This window comes from Pinus tabuliformis, chromosome 7, assembly GCF_031772625.1.
Source record: "Pinus tabuliformis cultivar Carrire ecotype Pingquan chromosome 7, CPIR1, whole genome shotgun sequence".
In the NCBI taxonomy this organism is placed as follows: domain Eukaryota; kingdom Viridiplantae; phylum Streptophyta; class Pinopsida; order Pinales; family Pinaceae; genus Pinus; species Pinus tabuliformis.
In genome coordinates, this window is record NC_142293.1 from 1002437288 (window position 1) to 1002456776 (window position 19489).

The 19489-nt window shown below is 37.0% G+C and overlaps 1 protein-coding gene and 2 pseudogenes across 1 annotated transcript; 1 reads left to right on the plus strand and 2 right to left on the minus strand.

Moving 5' to 3' along the window:
- The window catches only part of LOC149250966 (1-phosphatidylinositol-3-phosphate 5-kinase FAB1A-like), a 28870-nt pseudogene extending 17758 nt beyond the window's left edge, over positions 1-11112 (minus strand).
- A 4146-nt stretch (positions 11113-15258) lies between these two features.
- LOC149250967 (uncharacterized) lies at positions 15259-16104 on the plus strand. The gene has a single exon (XM_089453802.1). The coding sequence runs from the start codon at positions 15259-15261 to the stop codon at positions 16102-16104; it is 846 nt and encodes a 281-aa protein (XP_089309928.1).
- A 1266-nt stretch (positions 16105-17370) lies between these two features.
- On the minus strand, positions 17371-17895 carry LOC149250968 (UDP-glycosyltransferase 72B1 pseudogene; annotated as a pseudogene).
- Positions 17896-19489: the final 1594 nt, after the last annotated feature.

Genomic DNA, 19489 nt, shown 5'->3' on the forward strand with positions numbered 1-19489 from the left:
TGAGTAAATTGCCGCCTTAGACTGAGTACTCTCTTGAAATAAAAAGTCGTCCCTGGGTTGATAATTAATGTGAAGGTAATTAGGAGTTTAAAAGACACCTTTTTATCGCTCCAAACACCCAGCTACGAGATTCCTCAGTGGGATTGCAGAACCTAGAATTAGCAAAGAAATTAAAAGGATCATGCATTTGACAGACCAAGAAAGAACATGAGATTGGTACTTGTACCAAAGTTACATAGAATTAAGAGTATATGGATGTGAGTTACACAAAATTAAGAGTATATGGATGCGATTTGACTTCTTACAAGCTACCAATGTTCCTCCCCATGAGGATCTTTACACTTGAATATATCAGGCAAATGACCAATGCAGATGAAATACATTTTGTAGAAGCAAAGAAAAAGTCACTATTTAGGATCAAATCCGAGATTGGTCCTTTCATTTGTAGCAGCAGGGCAGTAGGTGAAGAGGTAGCCAAGAAATTGAAGGAAATGAAGTTCACTCACAATTTTACATGGTCCTATGACCCATTGGGAATCATCTCCAAGAAAAGGGTAGAGAACAAATCAACACCCTACATTCACACTCAAAGCCTTGAAATAGAGAAATTTATGAACCAAATTGAGTGGATGACTGACACATTTCAAGAGGTTGTGGAACAAGAAATTTCTTCTTCAAGTGTACAGAACCCTAAGCAGCAGGAAAGATAGAGTACAAAAGACACATTAGACAAGAGAAATGAACAAGAAAAGGGAGCAACTAGCAAAAGCCCAAGAGAAGATCAGTCATCAGGGATTGATACTTCTATGAAAGAATTCAAATTGAAATTTAGAAGAAGAGCCAGGATGCACATGGACATAGGCAAGGAATCACCGCAACAAAAATTCATTAATCTAAGTGATATTCCTTATTCATCCCCAATTGGGGGTCAATATCTTCCTGCCACTCCAATCTCAGAAAAGCAACAGTCTCCAAGTTTCCACATCTACCAATGTAACTAGAGAAAAGGAGGAGACTATCTTTGACACTTTCATGGAAATTAAGATAAAAAATGAGATGATGAAAAAGAGTACTTATGCTCAATTCTAGAAGAAAAGTGCAACTTCTCAAGGACGACTACTCTCAGCGTTTGATTTAGAAAAATGCAAAATGCATATGGCATTCTTGGAAGCACAGATAGCAGAGCCTAAAACTCCAGCTGATTGCAAACATACCTCTCTTGAGTTTGATGCCAAGAATGTTCATCCTATTGATCAAATGGAAATTCACAAGAAAATAGGTGAAATGATCTCCTCTACTCTAACAAGTACCTCCATGAATTTATTTAAAATGCAGGTGGCCTTGTCAAATGCCCAATCTCAGCTAAAGATGGAAAAGATTGCATCCCAATTATAGGACAACATAATTAAGTCTTTGGAAGACTTAGTAGTGAGAATTTGATATGATCCCTGAGATGTAAAAGCAAGAGAAGAAATAAGTAAGTAAAAGGAGATGGATATATCAGCTTTGAAGAAGCAACGCAAAATACCTGCAGCACATGATCCCTTGACCAAAGAGATAGAGGAAATAGAGAATCAGAAGGCTGAAATGATGAAATTAATAATGGATCTGTCACTCCAAATAAACAAATGGAATCAGAGATGGAGAAGATGGTACAAGAGAAGTAAAAGGCAACAAATTCTGCCAGCACGACTATGGAGGCTCTTCCCCTTGCAGCCACTCGTACATCCACTCCAGCGACAGCTGCCACAGGGATAGGAAGTAGTACAGAATAGCTAGCCAGGTCCATGGAAAGCATGAATCTTCAGACTGAGGAGATCAAGAGACTAGAAACCCAAGTCAGTGTTCTGCAGGACCAAATAAAAAGAGTTGAAAGTGCACACTTAGTGGAGATGCAGAGGGCACAAACCTTAATCGAAAAGTTGTAGAAACCTGAAAAGGAATCGTCCATTGGTAACACTCTAGGAAGGGTGAAAGAGATCATCTGGCACAACATCATCAATGGCATGAATGAAATCTAGCACAACATCCAAATTATATTTGAACAAAAGGAGTTAGTGGAAAAATATAAAGAAGCTATTTAATCTACTAATCTAGAGCTGGAAAACATGCCAACAAAAACCAACAGAATTATTAAATTTATCAATTCAAGAAATAGGCATGAGCTAGAAGAGTTGGGAGTAGCGGACATGACATAAACTATTCTACAAGTGAAAAGGTATTGACTAAGAAGAACCTAAATGTACAACTTGAGGAAAAATGCCAAAATTTGGAGCTTAGAGTGAACAAGTTTTTCAACAGAATTGAGCCTTTAACACAGAAATCTCTCCCTTCTCTATTTGTCATTAATGAAAAACTCAAGGCCAGAGAAGATTATGTCAAGAGGCTCCAAGGCATAGCCCAGGATTTTGTGAATCTCTCCAACATTAAAGGAAACATTATTTGAAAAGCATTACCGGAAGCTATCAACAATCCAATCTATATCAAGCATGAATTGAGGCACGTTTTTACAATCAAACCCACTTTTGCACGGTACACTAAAGCTAATGAAATATACCGTAGCTTAATCAAGGTCAAAATTCCATATGAAGAAGCATGGGTTGACCCGTGTGATTACCAAGAGGAACAAGACAAAGAGGATTGAAGGAACATTGTAGAGCTGAGTCAGCACCCAGCCAACTCAGCAATGTCACTACAGCCAAATTAATTACTCGACAATAGCATCACGAAAAAAAAGGGACCAGATGTCCAAGTTATCTCATCGTGGCCACTTCGTGGTTACACTGGTCAAATTTTCTTTCATTGTAATTAATAACAAATTGCCATGTGTACAAGGCAGTCGTTGTAGGTTTTTGTTAAATACTTCATGCATTGGAAGTATTAGGGGTTAGACCCGAGTTTTTTAAGCAATATTTCTTTTGGAGCACTATAATTTTTGAGCTGGAGGATCAATAATAAAATACCGTTTGCAAGATACTTGAGCTGTTTTTAATCTGGTGATGTCTTCTTTTTGTGTCAAATATATTCCTATATTATTCATTATGCATCATTAAAACTTATTGTAAAACATAAATTATATATTAAGATATTTTGTTGGAGCACCTTACTTCTATCTGTGTTTACAATCTAAATTTTTTCCTCTGATGTATGGTTAAGAAATACTTAATTTTTTTTTAATCATTGCTAATTTCACTGTTCTGTCATCTATTTTTCATTCAACTTTAAGATCTAGTAAAGATAGTTAGATTTCCTTGCAAATGCTCTAGAAAAATTGATGTTACCCCCCACCCTTGACTCCAAAACCCAATGGAAAGGATATAAAAATGACCTACCCCAACCAAAAAAACAACCAAGCAATCAAGTAATAAACCTCTTTCACTATCATATCTAGCCTAACACTTTGAAACACTGGAACTAAAGTTAAAATCTTAAATATATAGAGAGAGACCTCTCTGAGTCTAGGAGGGATAGATCCTAGACTCCTAAGTGGTTTGATGTATCCTTTATGATTTTTTCTTTCCAATCTTCAAAATCATAGAGCGATAACATAGTGGCGTCCATACTGGGAAACCTATTGAAAATTTGTCATTCGAATTTAGAGTACCTAGTTAAAAGCTTTGAATGATAACATTATTCCTAATATTGGTTTCCTTTCTACTCTTGTGTATATTCAATTTGTCTATGTTTTAGATCTGAACACTGTCTCCCAAAATAATCTCTACTAGATCTCACCTAGATCCAAAACCGCCTACCATAGTGGACAATCCTGAAAATATCTTAAGGAATACCCCTACAACTGATAGCTAGACAAGCAATAGATTTCTTCACAGAGGTAACTCACTCCATGAAAATTTTGTTACCTTTCAAGATATCCAGTTTGATTTACATTTTGAACAAGGCTTATTCAGGACTAAATTAGAGAATTGGAAAGATCATATTGTCTTCAATCCACCAATCTTACCAAAGAACCCAGTGAGAGAAATTTCTTCAAAAACTGAATCAGATCTTCAACTCTTACAACATTTTGAAACTCTACAAGATCGAGTGATAGATTTCACCTCTGAAATTGATGATTCTTACCTTCAACATTTAGTAGAATTAACTGCTTTAAACATAGTAGCTTCTTCCGTCACATCTCAACCTACACATATTCAGTCACCAAGTCCTACTGCCTCCATAATTCCCACCCCTTATTTTATCCTTGAACATGAGGTTACTCAAATTCCTCTACTCTCATTTCCACCTAGTACTAGTCCAACCACATCCATTTTTCAACTTCCTTCAAGTGGCCCTCCACCACCACCAATCATGGCATCCAGGTATTCTTCTTTGGTGTTGCCAGCACCATTGGCCAATATGCCACAAGTTTATCAGTCCAAAATCACACTATTTGACGAGTTAGGTCCTTTAACTGCCCAACAACATGTCGATAAAATGAATGATTTTTTTGACCTGCAAGAGGTAGATGAAGAAAGTGTTAAGCTCAAAATGTTTACTCAAATTTTAGGAGGAGAAGTTTGGAAATGGTTTAAATCATTGACTGCAAATAGTATAAATGATCTCCTTTCATTCCACCAAACCATTCTTAATATATGGGAAGTCAAAAAGAACCCTCTACAAATTCTATCAGAATATGAAAATATTAAAAGGGAAGTAGGTGAAAGTGTTCAAGACTATTGTGCTAGATTCAATAATACCTATAATGCAATACTTATAAATCTTAAACCACCTCAGGATTTAGCCTTGATAAAGTTCCCAGATGGCTTTGATATAGATATGTCCCACCAGCTTAGGGAAAGGAATTCCCCAACATTAGAATCGATGGAAAGAGATGCCATGAGTGTAGAAGCAAATTTACAAGAAAAAAGAGCTAGGATGAAAACTGAAAGAAGGGTGGCAATAAGAGAAGAAGCTTCAAATTTTGCAATAGATGCTAAGATTGATTCTTTAGTAAGGACCATGGAAAGAATGATGGAGAGGATATCTATGAATGAGAGAAGTGTCCCTAGGGAAACTGAACCTGTTCCACAGATATGAAATCCAAATCCCAGGAGAAACACTCCACAAATAAGACAAAGAGATCAAAGAGGCCCAGATAAACAAACTAGGCATCCATTTCAAGAAAATTATGCTGATGAAGATGTAGGTGTGGTTGAAGAAGTAAAGGAAAATCAAATTAAATTAATTGGGACAAATGACGATAGTTCTATTTTTCTTACTCAAGAAGAATATGAACTGTTATTCTTAGCTCAAACAGAGTTGGAATCTGAAGAGTCTGATGACTATAACATGGATTTGAGAATGACATATTAGAAGTCCATAGACAATATAATCTCAAAAGTAAGAGAAACAATGATAGCTCAAATAAGAAGAATAATGTTAAGCCCAATCTCAAGAAAACAGCTAAAATCTCTAAGAAAAATCTAAATAGTTCAAAAAGACAAACACAGAGAATGTTACCAAGAAAACCATTAATGTTTCTACTAAAACTATCCAAAATGATATCCCAAGTACAATTCAACAAACTGAACCTGTCACCAAGGCAGTGGCTGAAAGAGTTGATTTCTCAAATATTATTAAAACTCAAACACCATTTAGTATTGAGAATGAACTTGCTAAACTCAAAATTTCTGTCCCTCTCACTGAACTGATAAACAAGAATGTGTATAGGACTCAAGTCCTAGAGATACTCAACATAGGAGAAAACACTGATACAGCGAACTTGAATGATGACCAGCCTGAACTTTTGTTTAGACCAGAAGTAGATGACAAACCTCAAGAAGGAGGTGTTCCTCCATTTTATGTAAGCCTGAATATTCAAGACAAAATCCTCCATAATGCCATGCTGGACTCAATTGCATCACATAATCTCATGCCAAAGACTGTTACGGAAAAATGTGGACTTGAAATCACTAGATCATACAAAGATCTATACTCATTTGACTCTAAAAAGGTTAGGTGTCTAGGTCTTATCAAGGACCTCTTTGTCACATTAGCCTAGATACCAACAAAAATTTTAGTGATGAACATAGTAGTAGTAGACATTCCTCCTAAGTATGGTATGCTATTGTCATGTTCTTGGGCGGTTACGTTACAAGGAACACTTCAAATGGATATGATATATGCTACAATACCAGTATTTGACCAACCAAGGAGACTGTATAGAGAAACCTTAATGAAATATATGATGAGTAGCTAAGAAAAGCCAGACAACTACCCCTTCTACTTTGTCCATACTAATCTTGATTCCTTCATATTGTACAATGATGGAGACATAGATATGCAGGTCATTTAGGTAGAAAGTGATCTTAATAAAGGACATAACACCAAAATACCCATTATCCAACAGGATCTTGAAACATAACCTCTCTGGAATATGACTTTTTATGGCTCATGTGGTAAAGCAGGATCAGGAGCAGGAGTCTGGTTGTACAATTCAAAAACTACTCAGGCTGAAGGTCATTCTTACAAATTAAACTTTCTGTGTATAAACAACATAGCAGAATATGAGGCATTATTATTAGGCTTGAAACTACTTAAAAAAGTAGGTGCTAAAAGAATTTATCTTCAAGTAGATTCAGAACTGATCATGAAACGAATTAAAGGACAATACTCTACAAAACATCCTAGATTGAGAGAATATCTAAACACTGTGATTTATTTTCTCAAAAAATTTGAAGAGTATGACCTTGTTGTTATCCTTAGGCTCCAGAATTCCCTAGCCAATGGATTAGCTTTTTCATCCAGCACCTGTAAATTACCTCATCCAAATAAACAATACACAATTAAAGTGAAACACCATCCTGGAGTGCTTGATAACATGAGATACTGGCAGGTTTTTGTAAATGATAAACAAATTGAGAGCTTTCTACAATGAAAAGATGATTTGAGGATAACAACAGAGATCTGGAAGATGAACTAAACAGTCAAACTTATGTACATATTAGTATAGAACAACCTATTGTTTCTGATGGGAAAATTCTGGTAAATAAAATTGTACATAAAACTAAAATACATAAAGATCTAGAAAAGGAAGAATTCAAAGTACTTCAACTCAAAGATAATGTTTTACCTAGAGGGTTTTCCCCTTTGGAAAAGTTGTTTGACTTTAATGACGTTTCTAAAAAGCCAAAAAATGGAACCAATAGGAACAAACATTAAGGAATGCAACATAGGCAATGAACAAAACCCCAAAATTATAAAATTTTCAAAGTCACTACCTCTCATAGCTAAACAAAGGTATATAGCTCTGTTCAAAGAATTCATAGATGTATTTTCTTGGAGCTATGAGGATTTAAAAGCTTATGACACTAGCATTATACAGCATAAAATTCCAATCAGAGAAGACCAAACACAATTTAAGTAGAAACTACGTAGGATAAACCCTGTCCTAATGCCCTTGGTTGAAAAGGAAATCAAGAAAATGTATGAGGCTAAGATCATAGTTCCAATTAGATATTTTAAATGGGTATCCAATATTGTACCTATAAGGAAGAAAACTGGTGAAATAAGATTGCGTATTGACTTTAGGAATTTAAACAAGTTTTCACTTAAGGATAACTATCCCTTACCAAAGATGGATCATATACTGCAAAGGGTAGTGGGTTCTAGTAGGATTTCCTTGTTAGATGGTTTTTCAGGGTATAATCAAGTTTTGCTGCATCATGTTGATCAAAATAAAACTGCTTTTACTAGTCCTAGGGGAGCTTTCATGTATGTGAAAATGCCCTTTGGATTAATGAATGTTGGTGCTACTTTCCAAAGAGCAATGGACATTGTTTTTTCAGATGAAATTGGGCATTATTGTGATTTATCTCGATGACATCACTCTTTTTTCAAAGATTGATGAAGAACACCTAGCACATCTAACAAGAGTATTCAAAAAATGTAGAAAGTTTGGCATCTCACTAAATCCCAAGCAAACATTGTTTGGTCTTGAAGAAGGAAAACTTTTAGGCCACATCATCTCCAAAGATGGAATCAGAATTGACCCTAGTAGGATTGAAGGTATACTTAAAACCAGTGATCCAAGAAACATGAAAGAAATTCAATATTTTATTGGAAAAATCAATTTTTTGAGAAGATTTATACCAAATCTTGCTGAACTACTCAGAAATATAACAAATATGCTCAAAAAAGACAAAAATTAAATGGAATGTTGAAGCCAAACAATATTTTGATCTAGTCAAACATGCATTAACACAAGCTCCAGTTTTGATCAGCCCAGATTTCACAAAATATTTTATTATCTTTTCTTTTGCATCTGAACATACTATTGTTGTTGTGCTATTACAGAAAAATAAAGAAGGATATGAACAACCAATAGCATTCTTTAGCAAAGCTCTAAGAGATGATTATTTGAAGTACAATATCATGGAGAAGCAGGCATTTGCTCTAGTCAAAGCAATAAAATATTTTAGAGTTTACATTTTACATTCTCATATCATTGCTTATGTGCCTAATATAGTTGTCAAAGATATTCTCACACAAAATGGACCTGGTGGGAAGAGAGGAAAATGGATTGCTGTGATCCTGGAATATGATATAGAAATCAAGCCCACCAAGTTGATCAAAGGACGTGGATTAGCCAAATTGATGGCTAAATCAAATTTCAATGCATTAGACATAAACATGGTATTTTCTTCAGATGATCTTGAGGAAATGGCGACTCCACCAATAGACGAAGCATATCTAAACTCTCTCTGGTATGCAAACCTTTTGTATGTTCTGTTCAATTTGAATGCTCCTCCTAGATTATCCAAAACAAAGGCCAAATTTCTAAAATTCAAAGTAGTCAAGTTTTGCATGATTGATAGTACATTATGTTGGAAAGATGTTGGAGGTGTCTTACCCAGATGTTTGTTAAAGGATGATGCTGACAAAATTATGCAAGAATTCCATGAAGGTGACTGTGGAGGCCATCTTTATTGGAAAACAACTGCTAAAAAAATCCTTAGGGTTAGTTTCTATTGGCCTACACTTTTCTTAGACATCCATAAAATGGTATCTGCTTGCCATAAGTTCTAGATCTTTGAAGGGAAGAGAAAACTATTAGCCTTTCCCCTAAAACCCATCTCCGTTGAAAGTCCTTTCTAACAGTGGGGATTGGATTTGATTGGTGAAACTAATCCTCGATCATCTACCCAACACAAATGGATCCTGACTTCCACAAACTACTTTATCAAATGGATAGAAGCCATCCCTTCAAGAGCTGCTACTAATTCTATCATCATAAAATTCCTTGAAAACAATATCCTTTCCATATTTGGCTGTCCTAGGAAATTAATCGCTAATAATGTTGCAACTTTCAAATCAAAGAAGATGGTGGATTTTTGCCACAAATACCACATCTCTTTGGGTCATTCAATAGCTTATTACCCTCAAGGTAATGGGTTCGCTAAATCTTCAAACAAAAGTTTGGTAAACATCATTAAGAAGATATTGGAGGACAATAAGAAGTCATGGCATAACAAATTGATCTATGCATTATGGGCTGACAAATTGACTACAAAGAAATCCATTGGCATGTCCCCATTTCAGCTTGTTTATGGAATAGATGCAGTTTTCCCTGCTTACATGAGAGTGCCAGTCATGAAGATCATTCAAGAGATACAAACTGAACCAAATGATATACAAAGAAGGATAAATCATACAATTCAATTGTAGCAGACTAGAGAAGAGGTATACAATATAAATCAGGTAGTCAAGGAAAACATAAAGAAATTTTTTGACAAAAGAACCAAAGCTGATGATTTCAAATTGGGAGACAAAGTTCTAAAATGGGACTTAAGAAGAGAAGATAAAGGAAAGCATGGAAAATTTGAAAATATTTGGAAGGGTCCATATATTATTTCTTCTCCCAGAGGGAATAATTCATTTTTACTCAAATAATTGGATGGAACATAATTGTCAAGAGGTCCTAGCAATGGCATGATGTTGAAGCATTACTTTTCCTGAGCACACAAATTTCTTCACTCCATTGTAAATATCATAGTATTTTAGGTTTTTAGTTGAATAATTCATTTGAAAAAAAGAAATCAGATTAAAGATAATGCAGATATGGGGGACTCAAGGCTATTGGTCATGTGTTGTTGAAACTTAAAACTAAGAAGTGCCATCCCTAGCTAGAGCCACCGTTAGGGTCCTATAATTTATAAGATCCCAAGGTGATTGAGTATTTCACAATTTTCATATTTCAAATTGATCATAGATTTCAATATTCAATTGATTTCACAAAAAAAAAAAGAGAAAAGAAAAGAAATGAAAAGAGGGTATAAGAAAAATTAAAAAAAAAAAAATGAGAAGAAAAGAAAACCCCAAATGTTGTTCAATTCATACAGTCTAAACATGATTGAAAAAATTTCAGTTTTTGTTGATAGGTTAGAAAATAAATATCTGCCACACAGTTTACGCTTTGCAAATCAATGGCTCGGTAGAAATGAAATTGGTTCAACTGTTCAATCTAGACCAATGGAAGATATAAGTGATAGACTAGATTAGAAATGAAAAGAGAAAGTGAAAAGGGTCTACAAGTCCAAATGCACCTTGCCAATGCAAAAAGAAAAAAAATGTTAGATTAGAAAAATAAAGAGTAGGTGGGTTGAAAAGAATTAGAAAGGAAAAAGACATGAAAATCTATTTAAAGTTTTACGACTTAGCTCATGTTTTTTCCTAATGTTGGAAAAAGAAATTAAAAAGGGAAAGGGGTCTCATATCATTATTCCTAACTTTATCCTATACTCCTATACCCTGATCCCCTATTAATTTTCCTAACCCACCACTCACCTACCCATCACATGAAATGTTACCCACCCCTCACCTCTCATCTAATCTCTACACCCATCATACAATCCAATGACACATATGACTTTCTAGCCCCCCCTCACCTTAAGAAGGTTAATGCCGGGGGCGGGTCTGAAATCAGTGGTTTCAGACCACTTATGTGCCACACTCTCAGGATTTCACATGCCCCCCTCTCATTCCACTTACCACTCCAAGGGCCCCCCAGAAAGTTGTTTTTGCATTTCATCAAACCACCTTCCTTTGTCATGACCGTTCACTAAGCCCGCCACCCTGTGATGCCATTTTGTCCCATCCGCCTATCACCTCCATTCTCATGCTATGTTGTTGCACACTCAATTGGTTGGACCGTTAGACAATGGACTCGCACCACTTCAGGGAAATCCAACGGAAATGCTCCTAAAGCTACAAATTCACCATTCCCCACCCATTTACAAATTTTAATGTGCTGTGTCTACTTACATGTGCAAGTCAAGATTCATTCAGGAATACACAGAGAAAGCAACAAGCACACTAAAAAAACAACATAGTTGTAGAAGGCTCCATTTTTTTGCATTGATCAAACATTCCCCTTCTTGAATCCCACTTCCTGTTCATTCCCTTTCTTTTTCCCTCTCTGAGTTCCCATTTATTCTCATCCCTTTCTATTGCAGTTCAATTGCAAATTCAACACAATTAAGGTTTAAAATTTGTAGAAGACAACCATGCCAAAAAATAGGAAAGAATAGGAGGTGTTCAATCCAATGGTGCACCCACCAGTGGAATTGGACCACATTCCGCTAGTAGACAGAGACTTCAAAATACATGAGACACTTTCAAAATTTGATCTATTTGACATCTACTACTGGTGGGAGGACAAATTTTTTGATGAAGTGGATGACATAGGGCTTTGGGACACCAATTTGACTTTCTATATCTTTCCAAAAACCCATAGTTTCACAGAACTAATCAGAAAATGCCACTCATGCTATAACCCATAGTAAAGGGCAGTGATAGTCCCAGCAGGAGACGTACTGTTTACGATTGATGCCAAATATCTAATTCAGATGACGCAGGCTCCTATCATTGAAGGAACCACTCCCTTTTCCCATGAGATCCTCAGTGAAATGTATCAGAGGATAGACTTCACCAAAAGGGCTAAATCCTTAGAAATTTTCATGATTGAGCAAACCCCACTACCTAGCAAGAATCCTCCTTATTACTCCTCTACTTTCCCTGATAGAACCAGACACATAATCATGTTACTTTCATATTTTCTAGGCTATTATTCAGATCAATGGCTTGATGAGGCTATTATAGGTTTCTTGTCCATCTTATTAGCAAAATGAAAGCCCTCTGTCCTATTCAATTTCAGTCAATTATTGGCAGATGCCATCCATGAGAAATTTGTAAATTTCCTCACAGAGGAAGTTTTTTCAGTACTCTTCAGTACTTGTATATATGTTTGTTTATTTTCAGGCAAATAGATTTCAGTTTACAATGAACAAGTTAAATGAAGAAGATGAACCCGAGTCTGTTATTTTCTAGACAACATTAGTGATGAAAGATTAAAAGGACTTCACCTACAAAACATTTGTAGAAATGTTTGTTTACCCAGCTATGAGCCTCCTTAGTGGGACTGCAGAACCCAGAATCAGTGAAGAGATTAAAAGGATCATGCAGTTGATAGACCAAGCAAGAACAGAAGATTGGTACTTGTACCAAAATTACATAGAATTAAGAGCATATGGATGTGAGTTGGCTCCTTACAATCTACCAAATTTCCTCCCCATGAGGATCTTTGCACTTGAATATATTAGGTAGATGATCAATGCAGATGAAATACATTTTGTAGTAGAAAAGAAAAAGTCACAATTTAGGATCAAATCCCAGATTGGTCCTTTCATTTGCAACAGCAGGGCAGCAGGTGAAGAGGCAGACAAGAAATTGAAGGAAATGAAGTTCACTCATAGTTTTACATGGTCCTATGACCCATGGGGCATCATCTCCAAGAAAAGGGTAGAGAACAAATCAACACCCTACATTCACACTCAAAGGCCTAAAATAGAGAAATTTATGAACCAGATTGAGTGGATGCCTGACACACTGCAAGAGGTTGAGGAACAAGTAATTTCTTCTTCAAGTGCATAGACTCCTAGGCAGTAGGAAAGACAGAGTACAAAAGACACATCAGACAAGGGAAAGGAACAAGAAAAGGGAGCAACTAGGAAAAGACCAAGAGAAGATCAGTCACCAGGGAATGATACTTCTATGAAAGAATTCAAATTGAAATTTAGAAAAAGAGCCAGGATGCACATGGACATAGGCAAGGAATCACCGCAGCAAACAATCATTAATCTCAGTGATATTCCTGATTCATCCCCAACTAGAGGTCAATCTCTTCCTGCCACTCCAATCTCAGAAAGGCAACAGTCTCTTCAAGTTTCCACATCTACCAATGTAACTGGAGAAAAGGAGGAGACCATCTTTGACACTTTCAGGGAAATTAAGATTAGAAATGAGATGTTGAAAAAGAGTACTTATGCTCAATTCTGGAAGCAAAGTGAAACTTCTCAAGGAAGACTCCTCTCAGCATTTGATTCAGAAAAAGGAAAAATGCATATGGCATTCTTGGAAGCACAGATAGCATAGCCTAAAACTCCAGATGATTAAAAACATACCTCTTTTGAGTTTGATGTCAAGAATGTTCATCCTATTGATCAACTCGAAATGCACAAGCAAATAGGTAAAATGATCTCTTCTACTCTAACAAGTGCCTCCATGAATTTGTTTAAAATGCAGGTGGCCTTGTCAAATGCCCAATCTCTGCTAAACATGGAAAATATTTCATCCTAATCAAAGGAAAATCGAATTAAGTCTTTGGAAGACTTAGTAGTGAGAATTGGATATGATCCCTCGGATATAAAAGAAGCAGAAGAAATAATTAAGTGAAAGGAGATGGATATAGCAACTTTGAAGAATCATATCAAAATACCAACAACACATGATCTCTTGACCAAAGAGATAGAGGAAACAGAAAGTCAGAAGGCCGAAATGATCAAATTAATAATGGAGCAGTCACTCCAAATAAAAAAAATGGAAGCAGAGATGGAGAAGATGGTACAAGAGAAGGAAAAGGCAAAAAAGTTGGCCAACACCACTATGGAGGCTCTTCCCCTTGCAACTACTCCTACAACCACTCCAGCAACAGCTGCCACAGGGATAGGAAGAAATACAGAACAAATAGCTAGGTCCATTGAAAGCATGAATCTTCAGACTGAGGATATCAACAAACTAGAAATCCAAGTCAGTGTTCTGCGGGACCAAATCAAAAGAGCTGAAATTACACACTTAGTGGAGATACAGAGGGTATGGACCTTAATCGAAAAGTTGCAGAAATCTGAAAAGGAGTCATCCATTGGTAACGCTCTAGGAAGGGTGAAAGAGATCATCTGGCACAACATCATCAATGGCATGAATGAAATTTGGCCTAGCATCCAAATTATATTTGAAGAGAAGGAGTTAGTGGAAAAATATAAAGAATTTATTTCATCTACTAATCTAGAGCTGGGAGACATGCCAACAACAACCAACAGAATTATTAAATTTCTTAATTCAAGGAATAAGTATGAGTTATAAGGGCTGGGAGTAGTAGACAGGACATAAAAAAAATTTACAAGTGAAAAAGGTATTGACTAAGAAGAACCTGAATGTACAGCTTCAGGAAAAATGCCAAAATCTGGAGCTTACAGTGAACATGTTTTTCAACAAAATTGAGCCTTTAACACAGAAAGTTCTCCCTTCTCTTTTTTTCATTAATGACAAACTCATGGCCATAGAAGATTATGTCAAGGGGCTCCAAGGCATAACCTAGGATGTTGTGAATCTCTCCAACATTAAAGGCAACATTTCAGGAAAAGAATTGTTGGAAGCTATAAGCAATCCAATCTATATCGACCATGAATTGAAGCAAGTTTTTACAATCAAAACCACTTTTTCACGGTACACTGAAGCTGATCAAATATACTGTAGGTTAATCAAGGTTAATATTCCACATGAAGAAGCATGGAGTGACTTGTGTGATTACCAAGAGGAATAGGAAAAAGAGGATTGAATGAACAGTGTAGAGTTGAATCATCACCCATCCAAGTCAGGAGAGCCACTACAACAAAATTAATTACTCAGCAACAACATCCCGAAAAAGGGGACCAGATGTCCAAGTTATCACATCGTGGCCACTTCGTGGTTACACTAGTCAAATTTTCTTTCATTTTAATTACACCGTAAGGCGTTCCCTCTGAGAGGAACTCCCCCTCCATGCCGCACTGTCTCGTTATGGGCCCTTAGATCGATTGTTAGATGATGGAATAAACTCCAGCCATTAGATCGTCTTCCATCCTTAAGATAGTTGTCACTCAATGATGGGCCTTCTCCCACCACATCGCCAAGGGCCTCTTCACCTACGCCGATCTGCAAAAGATGCCCAACGGAACAAACCTAGAAGCCATTGCCGCCCACTGCAGCCTCGCCGTCACAGGTAATTCTCACGGAGGTGGCCGCCAAGATTCCATCTCTCCCTCCACTCAGATGTCGGCCAAGTATCATCCAGTGTACATTAATGGAGTTCTTGTCTCGCATCCTGACATTCTCAATGACGGGCTGTTAGCGATCCATGGCGTTGACAAGCTGCTTCTTGATCTTGATCTTGATCACAGTAATTATGACACAACTGCGGGAGCCCCTGTTCCTGCAATGATGTCACCATCACCATCATCATCAGCTAGTCCTGGTCCTGATCATCCCCTGAATGTCATAACGCCCTTCATGCTGCAAGATGCAGCGCTCAGTCTTAGAGATCGCGGTTACAGCATCCTCGCCTTGGCCATGCGCATCAAGTCCCCTGAGCTTCTGCGCCTGCAAAACCTCACCATCTTTACTCTCAGCGACGATTCCGTTTTCTCAAGCCAAGGCCAAGAATTTTCGAACAATGTGAGATACCATGTGGTTCCCAACATGAGGCTTCCTTTGGCAGATCTGGTGCAGCTTCCGGCGGGCACAAGACTGAAGACTCTCCTCCACGGGCAATCGCTGGTTGTGAGCGACAACAAACCCTTCTCTGTCAATTATGTGGGTATAAAGATTGCAGATGTTTTCAGCAACAGATGGATAGTCGTGCATGAGATTCTTCGGCCGCTCATAAGCTCTGTGGATCCGATGGAGTGGGCTTCCAGCGACAGCAGTGAGATTCTTCGGTCCCTCTTGATGAGCTCAGAGGATCAGATGGGGTTTTACAGAAACAACAGCACTGGTGATCATCATGAGTAGTAGTAGGTCAATAAGGAGCTAAAGATTCTTTTATTTTAGTTGTTGTCTGTGTATTTGTGATGTATTTTGCCTTTGCAATTTGAGTACAGTGGTATCCATGAGAAATCATGTCCAGGAAGCAAGCAATTAAATGTCTATGAATGCAGCATGTTATGTTCCTCTATCAAGAAGCCACATTTTGCTTGAACTGTAATGGAACAATGGAAATTTATATAATGGTTCTGATTCCTTTAATTCTTTTCTTTCATGGTTTCTTAATTTTCTGTATGTCAAGTATGACTTCGCGCTTTCATTTCTTTTCTCTATCATGAGAATCTCCTTAAGCCATGGATTTTATTTATCGATGGGAAACAACCATAGAGCTGAGATGGTTCAAAGAGAAACTAAAATGGAATGCCAGTAAACGAGTAGAATTCACAGAAGAGGCCATATCGCCATAGATACTGCATTGCCAGTAATAATAATAAACATGCCATTTCATCGAGGTCCTTCAAAGAAATGTGAGGGTGCAATCTTCTGATCGAAACTAGCAAAGTCTGTTGAGCATTGTTAAGAGCACATGTAATGAAATTCAAGATTGCAGAATATTAAGGAAATTTGATTACTAAAATGTTTTGGAATCTGCAAATCAAATTAAATTGCCTGAAAGTTATATTATAATTCAATCACCTGAAATTTATCATAATTACAAGGATGTTGAACACCATTTAGCACTGATATTTTCCATGCATGAAAAAGTCTGCAATTTTTTGTGTCGAAGAATAGCATTCAAGTCTAATGGGCTCAGAGAAGTAAATCTAGGATTATGGCACGAATGCTTATGCAACTGCGTGAGTGAACTCTCTGAATTCTGGCATGGGGTTGTGGTTCATAAAGTCTTGCACCATCTGCAAAATAGTTTTAAGAGTGGATAGGTATTCAAAAATATTTGTTCCCTCTGAAAGGAACTCCCCGAAATGCCGCGTTGTCTCGTTATGGCCCTTTAGATCGATTGTTAGACAATGGAATAAACTCCAGCCATTAGATCGTCGGTGAAAAATGTTGTAGGCGGTTCAGATTATTGGAATGTCGTAGGCAGTTGAGAATATTGCGCTTTTTAGAAACCATTTTCGTGATGTTTTCCATCCTTAAGACAGTTGTCACTCAATGATGGGCCTTCCCCTCAATTTTGTATCCCCTTCTTCATTTCCATTCCCCCTCTCCTTCCATTAATTCCCTCGCCGCTCTTTCCACTTCCTCTCTCTTCACCAATGCATCTGCACCCTTCTACGCTTCAATGCCCACCTTCATCTCCTTCATTAGAAGGAAGGCATTCATTCTCTCTTCAGCAAAGAGAGGCCAAGCGATCATTGACACTCCATGTAAGATGCTTTCGATCGTTGAATTCCAACCGCAATGAAAAAGGAAACCGTCTGTGGATGGATGAGAGAGGACAACAATCTGAGGCGCCCATGAATCCACCACAAATCCACGGTCCTGGATTCGAGTCTCGAAACCCTCAGGTAGAACCTCCCTCATATCTGCTTCGGTAGTCATCGTGGATTCAGTTGGAGGAGGAGGCTCCTTACGCAACACCCAAAGGAACCGCTGCACGCTTGCTTCTAGCCCCAAAGCTAGTTCCTGAATCTGATTCTCCGACAGGGTGCCGCGGCTCCCAAAAGAAACGAACAAAACTGTCGAGGCGGGCTGGCGGTCAAGCCATTTGAGGCAGCCCTCCTTCTCAAACTTATCTTCTGATTCTGAAAGAGACAAAGTTATTAGCAGCCCAACGGGATAAATACAAGGGGTCATTTCAACAGCGCTTAGAACCTTCCTTCCTTGAGAGCTTTTATTTGTGTTGGTTCCATTTCTTAGCATGTATTTATCAGAATTCCATGAGCTTCCTGAAGCCGAAGGGAATGTTGAATGAGCCAGTTGAATGAAATATCAGATCTGTCTAGAAGAGGGTCTGGAAAATCTATTCCGAGAATCAGCGGAAGGCCCGTCAGAAAGAAATTATAATTAAAGTGGATGTAGTGTATATGTGATGTGGCAATGTCATGGCCTAGATTGTCAATCATAGCAACTCTCTGATTAGGACGTGGTTTAATATGGGGATATGTGTTCCAGATTTTTGAATGCATGTGAAACTAAGCTGCCATGTTGTAGTCTTGTAGACTTGTGTAACTGGTTCTATTTCCTTAGTTAAGTGCAGGTTTCAGTTGATCAAATAAAAACTGCAAATAAGTACACTGATGACACCATCTATGCTGGAGAAAAACTTATAATTCCTTGAGAGGGATATGGGAGCTCAGATTATATTTGAAAGTTTGTAGTACAGGTTGTCATGGAATGTGTATGCAGTAATTTGCACAACAGCCTCAAGTCCCCAGTCTTGATTAGATATAAGAGGTCGTCCAGTCCAGTTTGAGTTTTGGATTGTTTATGGTAGGTTATCTGTCACAAATTTTAAGGAAATATGTGATAAGCCAGTTGGAAATGTATTTTTTTTGCTTATACAGGTTTCTTTTAGATTTGTTACTCAGGGGCATGATCAGGGAAAATTTTAAGAAGCCCCCCTAAATTTACATGTATAATAAATGGGCGAATCTCCATGGTATATAAGAAAAATGGAAGGCGAATTTTTCAATAATATGATATGTATATATAATTTTATGGCGAATCTCTCACCAGGCATGGCTAATATTTTACTCAATTATAAAATCTTGTGCTTATTGAATACACAAATGAAATCATTGGATTTCTTTAAAATATCTTTTGAAATCAAAATTACCGATATTTGATACATTTTAGGGGTTAGTAGATCCAGAGTAAAGATGGATCTATGCTGGTTTAATTCCCCCATTTAAATAGGCTACATTCCAGGTGAATACCATGGGTCAATACCATGTGCCATTTTTATTTTTATTAATACTAATATTAGGGTTAATAATTTTTTTTGCATGGTATTAATAACAATCTAGTCCATGGTATTTGTCCCATAGTATTTTGCCCATAGGTTTCACCTAAATATAACGCATTTTTTGAGTGTTCGTAAATATAAGGTGACTTATGGAGTAAATATAAAAAAATGTTTCATTTGTTTACCATACCTCTGGTTTATTTATATTTTTATTAATTTACCATACCTATTTTACAAATATGGTATTTGGCCCATAGGATTCACTTAAACAAAATCTCTTTCTTGAGCCTTCATAAATAGAACGAGGGTTATGGACTAAATATAAAAAGATGTTTTATTTATTTACCATGCATCTAGTTTATTTATATTTTTATTTATTTACCATACCTTTTGAGTATGTATAAAAATGTTAATAAATTTACTGCATAACATAAATAATTACTAAGAGGAATAAATATAAAAATAACCAGCAACAACCATAAA

Excerpts from the sequence above, each read along its gene's own strand:
- LOC149250967 (XM_089453802.1), top strand. The coding sequence starts at position 15,259 with ATGCCCAACGGAACAAACCTAGAAGCCATTGCCGCCCACTGCAGCCTC.